The sequence below is a fragment of the Eleutherodactylus coqui genome, chromosome 3 (genome assembly GCF_035609145.1).
Source record: "Eleutherodactylus coqui strain aEleCoq1 chromosome 3, aEleCoq1.hap1, whole genome shotgun sequence".
Lineage (NCBI taxonomy): Eukaryota > Metazoa > Chordata > Amphibia > Anura > Eleutherodactylidae > Eleutherodactylus > Eleutherodactylus coqui.
The window spans coordinates 55,774,330-55,786,666 of record NC_089839.1 but is presented as its reverse complement, the minus strand read 5'-3'; the positions used below and the strand labels follow the sequence as shown (position 1 = coordinate 55,786,666).

General features: G+C 40.6%; 1 protein-coding gene across 4 annotated transcripts in view; it reads right to left on the bottom strand.

The window, feature by feature from the left end:
- The window catches only part of KIF16B (kinesin family member 16B), a 342,084-nt gene that overhangs the window by 275,389 nt on the left and 54,358 nt on the right, over window positions 1-12,337 (bottom strand). For all 4 annotated transcript variants that reach the window (XM_066595622.1, XM_066595623.1, XM_066595619.1 and 1 more), the window contains 3 exons: window positions 4,517-4,685; window positions 4,128-4,259; window positions 784-959 (listed from right to left, as the gene is read on the bottom strand). In XM_066595622.1, coding sequence (XP_066451719.1) covers window positions 784-959; window positions 4,128-4,259; window positions 4,517-4,685 — 477 coding nt within the window. The remainder of the gene's footprint in view (window positions 1-783; window positions 960-4,127; window positions 4,260-4,516; window positions 4,686-12,337) is intronic.

Sequence of the window (12,337 nt, the reverse complement as noted above, 5' to 3'; positions counted from 1 at the left end):
CTTCCTTATTTGCATGTAGGAACCCACAGTAACCTCTAAGCAAGTAAAGGTCTTTCTCAGAATAGTCATGTTCACATTGCCAACATCAGGAAGACACTGAACAACAGTGGTGTGTGTGGCAGGACCACATAAAAGTTATTGGAAACATTTAGATGCAGTTATTATTGCACAAGGGGGTCACACCAGATACTGAATGCAAAGGTTCACATACTTTTGCCACTCACAGACATGAGATATTGGATTCTTTTCCTTAAATAAATGACCGAGTTGAATATTTTAGACTCATTTGTTGGATTTGGTTCTCTTTATCCACTCTTCGGACTTGTGTGAAAATCTGATGTAGCTTTAGGTTAAATATAACCAGAAGTATGGAAACTTCTGAAGGGCTCACAAACTTTCACAAGGACCACTGTACTGTGAATGATTTTTGAGATGAAAGTGCTTCTTAGTTTATAAACATAGGATAAATGGGCTTCGTTGGTGCCCTTCCATAAGCCTTGGTCATGTGTGTCTGTGTGCATTTAATGAGCTGGGCTCCTGGCAAAACATCTCGAAAGCACATTAATTTGGACTTGAGCTGACGAGGGATAACAGCAACAGGCAAAAAATGCTACAGTAAGTGGTCTTATTAGAGTCTTGTCACTTACTCATATCTGGAGGTGGTAGATGTTTACTCTTACCCAAATAAATTTAATGAAAGAGATAATGACCATATTAAGACCTTGAAATAGATGCCATTAGTCAAAGAAAGTTAATTATAAGTTGAGAATTAAAAGCACTAACCTGATTCCCCTGAGCTAGCAAAGCTTTCAGGCGAGCTATTTCAGCTCGGAGCTCACGAATTAGCTTGACATTAGCATCCTCATTAATGGTGGGCTTGTTGATAATGTTTTTGGCTCTATTTGCATAGCGAAGTGTACTTAAGGTTTCTCCATAATTGATATCAGCAGGCGAAATAGCTGTGAAGAAAAGAATTCAAAGACAAATTATTCAGCACCTTAAGCTCCAATGAGCAAGAAGGTGGTTTGTAATTTGAAAGTCAAATAGGTTTATGCTATTACATGAACGTGTACTCTGCTCACTTCTTTATATTTCTTATGTTCTACTTCAAGTCTCGGCAAACGTCTGGTAAGAAGACTACTGATGCCTCAAGGCTTCATAGTATAGTTGAGGGATTGCATGATAAATAAAGTATTAGACTTGCTCTCTTGATAGATTCTTTTTCCAGTCTATCAGTAAAAACCTACTTGCATTCTGATCTTGCAACTGATTGAGGGTAAGCAGAAGAACACATACTGAAATCATGAAGACCAAGAACTCCACATGCAATAATAAATGGAGGGCACTAAAGGGAACGCACTTGATCACAAGAGCTTCCCTATAACAACCCGGGCCTTATGATACAACCACACTACCGGCAGGGTGAACGCTCCATTAAAAATCACATTACCGTACCTGCTGAAAATGCTGTTAGCATATAAAGTAGTTTATGTTTTTCCTATAACATGTAATATTGGAAATTTGATAAATGTTGCTTCGCTAAATGGATGGCAATCCATTTTTCAGAGAATACCGTAGTTTCTGCTGTTCATTTCAACAAGAGCTGCAAAGTTAATTTCTCATGTCGTGCTGACCCATATTAAATCCAAAATTATGTTTAAGCCTCCAACTTATCAGTGTCAAAGCAATTTCAAGACTTGACAAGAGACACAAATTGGATGGAACTGTCCCATGAACTGGGCTGCAAAAGGCACCCGGTTTATGCTAATTTAAAGAAAAATGGGAGATTGGGGGCGTTTAACAGGTATGGTGGGAGGGATTGTGTAAAGAACAGAGACAGAGCTTACATGTCCTTTAAAGGGGACCGCCAAATGTTCAACGCAAAAGGAATCGGGAAACATAGAAATTGGAACACTAATTTGCACCTATTGTACATGCATTTATTCCACTTTGGAGGTGAAGTCCGATTCCCTTTGCACTGAACATTTGAAGGTATAGCTGCTTCCGTCTTGGATGTGCACTTCACCGACGCTTTCTAATTAGCCGAGATTCTAGATGCCCCAGTTCATTTGCAGACTATAGACCCAAAGAGAGGCAAGTCTTAGTGTCCCATCTAATGATGTCACCTCATCGTTAGCAGATGGGCTTCTCACAGTTTGATGAAAATGTGCACGAAGAACCTCAATTATATACAGAGCATATTTAGCAATAATTCAGTTCAAATCCATGCATTCAGTGTTGGTAGATTTTGTGCTTTTAATGAGCTGTGACATCATTTATATGTTTTAAGGGGAAACGGTCAATAAATTTTCACTATTAAACCAATGCCATAGTGGAAGTGGGCTTCTGAACAGTTAAGGAGTCATCTGGTAAGACTTTTTGAACAAAATAAAGTTTAATAAGGGCAAACAATACGGATGGTGTTGGAGATGACGGTGTCATGGAGTCATCACTCTAATCATACCCATCACTGTGTGCTAGCTACTCCAATTCCACACAGTGAATACTGTACTTCTCAGCATCAGTCACTCATCAGGCATGCCTAGCTCTGATGCTAAACAGCAAGTTGACAATCACAAAGCAATGTGATGATAAACCACAACTGTCCATTGACTCCAGGTATCTTATTTACATATAGCGTATGCCCTTATCACAAAGAGTTCTGTTAGACTTTTACTATTGATGACCTATCCCCGGGATAGGTCATCAATAGTTGATTGATGGGGATCTGCTGCTCTGAATCCCAGTAGTTCAGTGCTGGAAGCAGATATAGATGTCAAAACTGCAGTGGTCTGTTTGGTACTGTAGGCACGACACTCATTGAATACAATGGGCACTGTGCCAGCTGAAGCAGACTGGACACTGCAATCCTGGCAGCGCTATCAGCTCCCAGCTCTGTCATCAATAGTAAAGCTGCTAGAGAACCTTTTTAAACTTGTTTTTCTTCTAAAACGCTAACCTGATCTTTTTGAACAGCATTCCAATCAGGCCTTTGTTAAAATGCTGTTCAAAAAGTTTTCCCTCCACCATAGTTTGGTTTACATGGTACTTTTGAGGCTATTGACTGCCTTCATCTTGGTCATACACTCTACCCATCTATGCAAGACTATTTCAATTAGTGGAGACTGAGGATAGGGTCTCACACAGTGACCTCTGTGAATCCGAGATGCACCCAAGGGCACTTCAGTCATGCAAATTGGCGCAGCTTGAAAATTAATGGAGTGTTAATAGCTGTGCGAGTTTTAGGCATGATGCATGGTCATTAAAGAGAAGCCACACTTTCCTATGTCTCTATGACATGTCAAAATTTATCTGAAAATGTAGCTACTCATTAACAATTAACGGTCAGTTGACAATCCATCTGCCAACCACACATTCGGGCTTTTGGCTCCATCACAGCTCCATCTCAGATGCATGGTGGTCCGGTGATCAGCTTGGATGCGCCAACTTTATCAGTACTGAATGCCATCTAATGTGTATGGTAGTGTCTTGACTCCCTACTCCCCCCCCCCCCCCCTCCTCCTTGGCACCCAGCAGCTGTCAAGGGCAAGAAAGATCACGCAAGTTGTGGCGAAAAGGGAGGGGGGGCTATTTAAAGTGTATGGCTAATTTGTACCTTGCACTGCTGCCGAATGAATGGCTGTCCATGTACTGGCATATGGACAGAAGTTCTCATTTTAAGACAAACCCTTATGAAGTACAGCAAGTATGGCAATAATGTAATGCAAAAATTCCAAGTTTGCATATACCTAATAAGAAACATTCCCTATCATAGTCAATGATGGGTGAGATGGGAATACCAGCCTATATGATTCTGTATGATCATGTTCTACATGATTTCTGCAAGTCCCAGTTACTTCTAAGGAAAGAGGTTTCAGCACTAGTAGACAAGAGGCTATACTTGCCTCGTAACCATCACATTTCTCTTTACACGGTGAACATATTAAGCCAACTCTTTATTTACTGGACAACAAAAGTCTTCTATCCTTGAGCTTGGGAAACAAGGGACGGAGATAACCCGCGTTCAGCACGTTTTATGGTCAGTGTATAAAACGTATAATCAATTACTCTTATTTTACAGCTAACCTTCTAAACTGCATTAATAAGAGCATTTTCTGAATGCTTACTGGCAATCATTATGGTTTTAGAGTTTCCTCCCAGGCTATCTTTTAACAGCCAAGTCAGAACAGAATCCCGGTAAGGCACGAACACTTGCTTTTTCTTCGCAAGATGGTTGGCTGCATCCTGAGATAAATCAGCTGAAAACGAAAGACAGAAAAGGGAATGAATGCAAAGAAGACAATTTCCTATTCTCTCTCCAGAATCTAAAGAATCCCTCTGGGATATTTTCCGCACTGTTACAGTCATAAAACACAGAATAAGTTTTTAAACTTTTAAATGGTTCAAGGCAATGTTTAATATATGTCACCGGTGAAAAATATTGAATAAGACAATAGCCAAGCTGCAATGATGTGAGACAATGTAAAAATTAAGGAATCAGAATCTATTGGCATACCTAAGGCAGATATGACATTTCCCAGAGTTACTAGAGACTTATTAATGTTTCCTCCTTCCTTGAGCCGCACACCAGTAGCACCAGTAGCATCTGCTCTCTCACTTCCGGCCAGATCCACTAGATGAATCTTACTGACTGTTTCACAGGGCATTTCAGCATCGAATTTGGCCTGAAAGTAAAGAACAAATTAAACCAATTACCGTCATCATTTTTCACAGGAGAACCTATGATGCAGGTGGAAATTTTGGCTATTAAATGTAGATTTATGGAACACGGAAACTAATTTGTCTAATTTATTACCTGTAATTACACAGTCAAACTCATTCCAAAGCATTGCAGAGATAACCCATTTATTCATGTCAGTGTCGGGAGAAGTGGAGAACAGTCTAAGCCCTTATACTAATGACAAACTAACTGTTTATCAGTCTGCATTTAAAGATGTAACATCCAAACCCACCACAGTTCTAACAAAAACTTTAAGTGTTACTCAACTTTTAGAAAACTGCTGACATCTCACAGTGATATATCAAAAGTTGGGATCAATGGGGGTCCAGATGCTGAGACCCTCACTCATCGCTAAAACAAAAAAAGGACAGAAGCGTGCAACCAGGCGCTGCTGCTTCTCCTCAGTGATCGGAAATGGGTGTATAACCGAAGAGTTTCTATTGAACTCCTACAGAGCTCCGAAAAAGCCAAAATAACACAATACTTAGATGAGTGCCTCGGCCTCTTTGTTTTAGTAAAAAGGTAAGACTGTCAGAACAGAGACCCCACTCATCAATGCTTCTGATATAGAACACTTCTGACATGTCCTAGTGACAAAAGTTTAGTTACACTTCAAAGACTATGTACACTTTTGTGAGTGAAAGAAATGAAAAAAGGAGGGTGGAGCAAGACCCAGTGAGGGTGGTGGAATATTTATGGAGTACAAAGAGTTTTCAATGATTGAGTATTTTGATTGGTGGAGGTGCTGCCAACCAGATGACGCTCCACCAGTGTGGGCGTAAGTGTAGCGAAAAGGATGTGAAAAGAACTGGTATGGAGGCGCAACACTCTAAGCTACTAGAAGATGTAGATCAAAGTACAATGTGTGATGGTGAAAGCACTTCTTTTTTTATTATTTTTTCAGAAATTAAAAACCAGCAATGGAATACGCGTTTCGGGGAAGAACCCCTTCGTCAGTTCGGCTGGATAGGACAACAGGATGCCTAGGGGTGACACGATTCCAAAGATGTATTGGATGTGTCGGAGGTCCTGTGTGCAGGAGGACAGGGGAGAAAAAAAGTTAAAGCACTTTTTTCTTCCCTGTCCTCCTGCACACAGGACCTCCGACACATCCAATACATCTTTGGAATCGTGTCACCCCTAGGCATCCTGTTGTCCTATCCAGCCGAACTGACGAAGGGGTTCTTCCCCGAAACGCGTATTCCATTGCTGGTTTTTAATTTCTGAAAAAATAATAAAAAAGAAGTGCTTTCACCATCACATATTGGACTTTGATCTACATCTTCTAGTAGCTTAGAGTGTTGCGCCTCCATACCAGTTCTTTTCACATCCTTTTCGTATGTACACTTTTGTACTTTTCAATGCGTTTTTGAAAATGAAGACTTTTTGTAATTGGTGTAATATAGACTATTAAGGCGCATTTACACGCAACAATTATCGCTCAAAATTCGTTCAAACGATGGCATATGAGCGAATATCGTTGCGTGTAAGCGCTGCCATCGTTAACTTTTTAGCTGAATGATGATTTTTAAGGTGAGCTTAAAATCCATTGTTCAGCCGGAGAGAATATAACAGGGACCACAGGCTGTGTTCTGCACAGGAGTTGGAGATTATATTGTATTCTGCCAACAGCCCGTGCGAGAACAATGGAGCTGTGTGAAAAGCTTAGGCCAGATAGTTTGCTCTGCAAACAGCTCCTGGAAGCCCTTTTACACGCAACTGAAGCTAATAAAGTGTTAATGGACTCTGCTGTATCAGTAATTTGTAAACTACTATGACTTTAAAGAGGGGAGGAAAAAACAGCAGCTCTCCGAGCAAAAAAGTTGAGACAGAAGGTAGTCTGCATGTGTAGCCATGCTGCAGTGAGAATAGCTTGGTGAAAACGCCTCTGAGTCTGTGCAGCTAGGCTGCATTGTGGGGGGCTGTGAGATGCTTCACCGAGTCAGTCCTGCTATGCTGCATTGTGGGGGTCTGTGAAATGCTTCCCTGAGTCTGTGCTGCTATGCTGTGGAGTGAGGATCAATGGATACTCCCCGTTGTGAAACTGCGGTGTGCAAGTTTAGCCCTACAGGCATCAGCTCCTCAATAAGGCAGATGTTTCTTTTACATAAAAGCTGAGCTGACAACAAGTATTTTAGAGACTTTTGCCTCCTCGATCCCAAACTCCATTCTACCGCAAAACATTGGTGTGATACAGAGTTGCTGGAAACTTAGGCCGCCTGCAGACGGCCGGATCGGATCTGGCTGCAAGAATTCTCGCAGCGGGACCCAACCCGAGCGTCTGCAGAGAGCAGCGTGACACCCACCTGCTCCTGCAGCCCCAGCTCTTACATATGCCGGCTGCTGGGCAGCAGGCGCATGCGCAGAGCAGAGCCTGCGGCCGGTGAGTGACTTTTCTGTGCAGGGCTCTGTGAGCCCCGCACAGAAATAGAGCTTGCCGCGCGGCCAAATCGCGGCCGTCTGCATGGGATTGCGTTTGTTAACGCAATCCTATGGCAGCTTCCAGGGGCGGAAATTCCGTGGGAAATCCCGCCGTGGAATTTCCGCCCATCTGCAGGCAGCTTTATATTACCAGTGACCATATAAGGACTTTTGAGAAACCTGTTACACAGGGAAAAACGAACTTGCACTGAAACCCCAGTTATGGGGTAAGGGCTTTGGAGAAACCAGATATATGGGTATTGGACCTTTAACACAACACCGCTAACGAGAATTCTCTGCAATAGCTGACAGAAACGCAGTCATGAGTCACCCCGGGACGGGACTGAAACGGTTTATTTCCTTTTTATGTTCATTAATGTTTGTTACTGAAAGGAAAAAACATACGTGTTGGCTCCTGAACCCTAAGCGAGTTATCTCCGGAACCTCTGTGCTGCCAACACCATCCTAGATTACCAGAGAAACCAGAGCCAAATACCACAGACCCCTCTCAAAAACTAATAGAACAACAAAAAATAAAAAGTTGCTGTAAGCAAACTGAATGTGATAGAAATGTAGCAAGCCAAGACCACAGACCTCACCAACGTTATCTTCTCACATGTATCTGGGACAATAAAGACGAAGATTTGCTGTGGACTTACGGGATTTCTTAGTCACTTAGACAAGAAACATGGCGATATGTAGGTTTATTAATAGAAGTGGCAATTTGGACATGAACTGAATAAATCATCACTGCCTCAGTCTATCATCAGTGTCATCAACTGCACATTACACACTCATTACAGGATCACAGATCGGCCAATACCATTCCATACAAAACATCCCTTGGGCACGGAGCAAACAGCAGACAATCTGTGCACAGATCTAATTAGGAAACTACAAATCGAACTTAAATATCACAAAAAATAACTTACATATTTACTGTAATTAGCAGAAGCTTTGCTGGTGATCTGCTGCCTTTCTATGGCCCCATCTAATATCCAGGGAAAGCAGCCAGGCAATTTATCACGTTTCGAAACGTGTCTCGATTTCATTATTGCCTAATGAATTATTTGGCTGCGTTATGAACTACGTTACCAAATCTCAGGCTTAGCAATCCAGAGATTTAATGGGATTCTGTACTTACATAAATATAGCTCAAACGGAATTGTGACACTGTCTAATATACGGCTATTTGGGTTTCTCTCCTTTACCTGATAAAACTGTCGTAATAAGAATATTTGTTGTACTACTGCTTGTTCTGGGGCTGCCAAGGGGGATTCAACACGGGCATGATTAGATGGCAGTTTTTCACGGACTTTTGGCGCAGGCCGCACAATAAATTAAATTGCAGTACAATACATGTAAAAAGGGATTTTCCAAACCCTCCCCAAATATAGTGGTAATAATTATCGGTGTGGATTCAGGGGGGTTTGAAAATTTTAAGTTGGCCTATTTTTTTGTGGAATTGCCACAATATTTTTGTTAAAAATCATCTGAAAAATCCCTAATTTTGCCAGCAGGTTTTTTTGGCCGTGCCTGTAGGCAGCCCAAAATTGGGATGTGCGGACTTCTTGCCAGATAACCACAGAGTACATTTTTAGGTATTTATTCAGGTAGGTCTCAGGTCATTTAACTTTATGAAATTTATATGATTTATGGTCGTTTTTCACGGAGCAAGAAATCGTTTGAACTAATGAATAATGACAGAGTCGTTAGTCCTAAAATGCAGTTAGTTTATACATGCATCAGTCCCTCGTTACTCAACAGTCTATCAGGGGCCTGGGCTACTGAATGGTAACAACTGAAGGTTTGCTTTTGACGCGTAACGACTTGCAAACGACTGTTCGCTTAAAATGGTAAGTGAACAAATTATCGCTAATTCGTTCAACTGTTGGCAGTGTTTAAACTGAGTGATCATTCAGATTCGCAAGATCCAATGATTTTATTTGTATAGCGCCAACTTATTCCGCAGCGCTTTCAGGTACTCATTTTACCGACCTCGGAAGGATGGAAGGCTGAGTCGATCTTGAGCCAGCTACCTGTGGGGATTGAACTTGCAACCTTCAGGTCATGAGTGAGAGCATACACTCTGCGCCACACAGTGTTGAATAAGACTAATGAAACATGCCTTCATCTGAAGGAGGATGAGAAACGGGTTTGTTCCGCCCTCACTGATAGCACTACTTAACCCCGCAGTGACGAAGCCTGTTTGCACCTTAATGACCCACTAATTTTTCAGTTTGTTTCATTGTCACATTGCAGGAGCCATAACTTTTTCATTTTTTCTTTGAAATAGCCATAAGAGAGCTCATGTTTTGTGGGACAAGTTGTATTTTCCAAAGACATCAATTATGGGTATATATAATGTATTGTATACATTTTATTAAATTGTATTTTTTAAAGGAGGATTGGGAGGGGATTCTGCCATTTGTTTTTTGTATTTCATTTTTATGGCGTTCAGTGTGCAAAATAATAAATATGATAACATTACTTTCTGGTCAGATTCCAGTGATACCAATTTTATAAAGTGTTTTTATTTTTAGCCATATTTGCACACAAGAAACTTTTTTTTTTTTAGAGACATTTTCTTTTATGTTGCTGCATTCAATGGAGCTCTATAAGGTCTTGTATTTTGTGGAATGAACTCTATTCTTTATTTATCCAATTTTTGGGAAAACAACCTTTTGATTGCTTTTTATTCTATTAGCAAAATTAGCAAACTCTGCAATTGTAGCATGATTTTTATTTTTAACGGCGTTCACCGTGCATCTTCTATCCCTGCATTCAAAGACCCCTAACATTTTATTTTTGTTGTTAACAGTGGCATGTAACTTTTTTTTTTTAATGGCACTTTTTGTTGATCCACGCGACATTTTGAATACTTTATCCTTTTTTGTAAGGCAAGATGTTTTCTCTCTTAATGTGCATTGTGCAGGTTAAACAATGTACTAACTTTTTACTCTGGGTCATTACGATATCCCATGTGATAAGAATATTAATATTATTACTATTATTAATATTGTTGTTTTACATAGTAAAAGGGCGATCTTAACAAACATTTTAAGCTATAACTTATTGTGAAGTCCCTCGTGACAGACTACAAGACAAGGACTTTTAGGTGACCATGGAAAAGAAAAACTAAACTCATGAAAGTTAAAGAGGCTGCCTAGCTGTAAATTACTGATCAAAAGGGTTTTCATTGATCAAATTACTTTAAAGGGTTAATAGCTGCAATAGGCATGTACTTTGATAGCGGTTGTTGCAGACCAGCATGGACCAGCAGAGAAGATGTGTGATCCTCCTGTGCATCTCCCTGTTCCATGGGAGGAGGAACATAGGCTTTTTTATGTTATAACCACCTCTTCCTCCCCATCAGAGGGCAAATTTACTCTCTGATTGTTACATATGGGTTTTTTTTTTCCAAGAGAAAGAATGAAATCATGAGGCTTGTTCATTGAGTGCATAGTTATTTAGATTTCCTACAGCTCTGTTAACTGTAGAATAAAAATGCTCTGGTCCTGGAAGGTGGTACCACAAAAAAAGTTTTGTGAGTAAAAAAAAAAAAGTGCTTATATTGTGCAAAAGTGGTAAAACATAATTAAACCTTTATAAAGTTGGCGTTGTCATAATTGAACTGCCCACGCTCTCCTATATACATTCAAAATCTACAACAAAAAAGTGACTTTTTTTCGGGGAGTTTCTCCAATGTTAATGTGACTGCTGGGGGAGGAGGGGAGAAGAGGTCAGTGGGTCTGCGTATGATCCATAAATTTCATCCAATGAGGATACTACAAATATATTCCTTTATCATCATTCTGTGCTGTCAACTTTAAAACACAGAAATCAACAAAATAAGGGCAAAAAAGTTCAAAGACTGCTGATCTGGATTTTTTACATTGTTTTCTGCAATACAACAGCAGTCATTAATTACTGGTGGATATCCGGGAAGGCTGAGCACATCCTTGGAGATCGCTACCATATATTCATTTTCCTTCTGAGCAGCAGCCTTGAGAGGATTTCATTAAACAATTATTATTCCCCGCATATGATGCTCCAGGGCTTCGCAGATGAGTGAATCACATGTATAACAATGCGGTACGTACAAGGATCTAGGTTTTCTACATCACTACCTGAAGCAATATACTCTATCCTGCCATTACCACACTGGGGGGCTATAAAGAGATACTGCTATAATCCCAATGCTAACATGGCAGTCATTAATTGGAACACGCATGAACCTACAGCATGACACTGCTGAATGCACATTACATTTCCATAGATATCATCCCTAGCTACTGATACTGTATGTCAGGACCCATTTGCTAACATACGCTTAGCTTCTGACCTGCATCAAGCTGCTGCTTTACCCCTTACTTTGGGCATAAGGACGCAACGATTTTTGGCGGATTTTAATCTCCATTTTTTAAAACCCAGAATTGTTTTTATTTTTTTGCTGACGGCCATATGAGGGCTTGTTTTATGCGTGGCGAACTGTAGTTTTTACTGGTGCCATTTTTGGGTACATTACTTTTTTATGATTGCAGGGATGCATCAATTCTGCCATAGATTTTTGGAGTTTTTTTTTTTTTAAAGTGTTGATTATGCAGCATAAATGACACTACATTTTTCTACGGGTCTGTACGATTACAGCAATACCAAATTTTTTTTTAGGTTTTTCCACTTTTCTGCAATAAAAACACTTTTTTGTAAAGCTTTTTTTTCCCTAAATTGCTGCATTCAAAGTCCTATAACTTTTTTATTTTTCCATGTGCAGGACGGCCGGCTATCAGTGACAGCCGGCTCCTGCTGCCAGATAGAGCAAGATGTCTTATGATCTTGTGCTATCCCCGTGACATATGGGTACGTCCAGTTGTGGGAAGTACCCCGCTGCCATGATGTACCCTTACATTATATGGAGGGAAGGGGTTAAAAATGTTGTGTGGTTCTAGCAATGCATTTTGTATGTTTTCTTAAAGGCATAAGTAAATATAGATTAGAGCCCCGTGTGGCGCGGAGTGTTACGGCAGCAAAAATGCAGTCCTAAGCCCTCACTCACGACCTGAAAGTTGCGGGTTTAATTCCCCACTTGACTGAAGGATGCCAGCTCAAGGTTGTCTCAGCCTTCCGTCCTTCTGAGGTTGGTAAAATGAGTACCCGGTTTGCTGATGAGAAGGA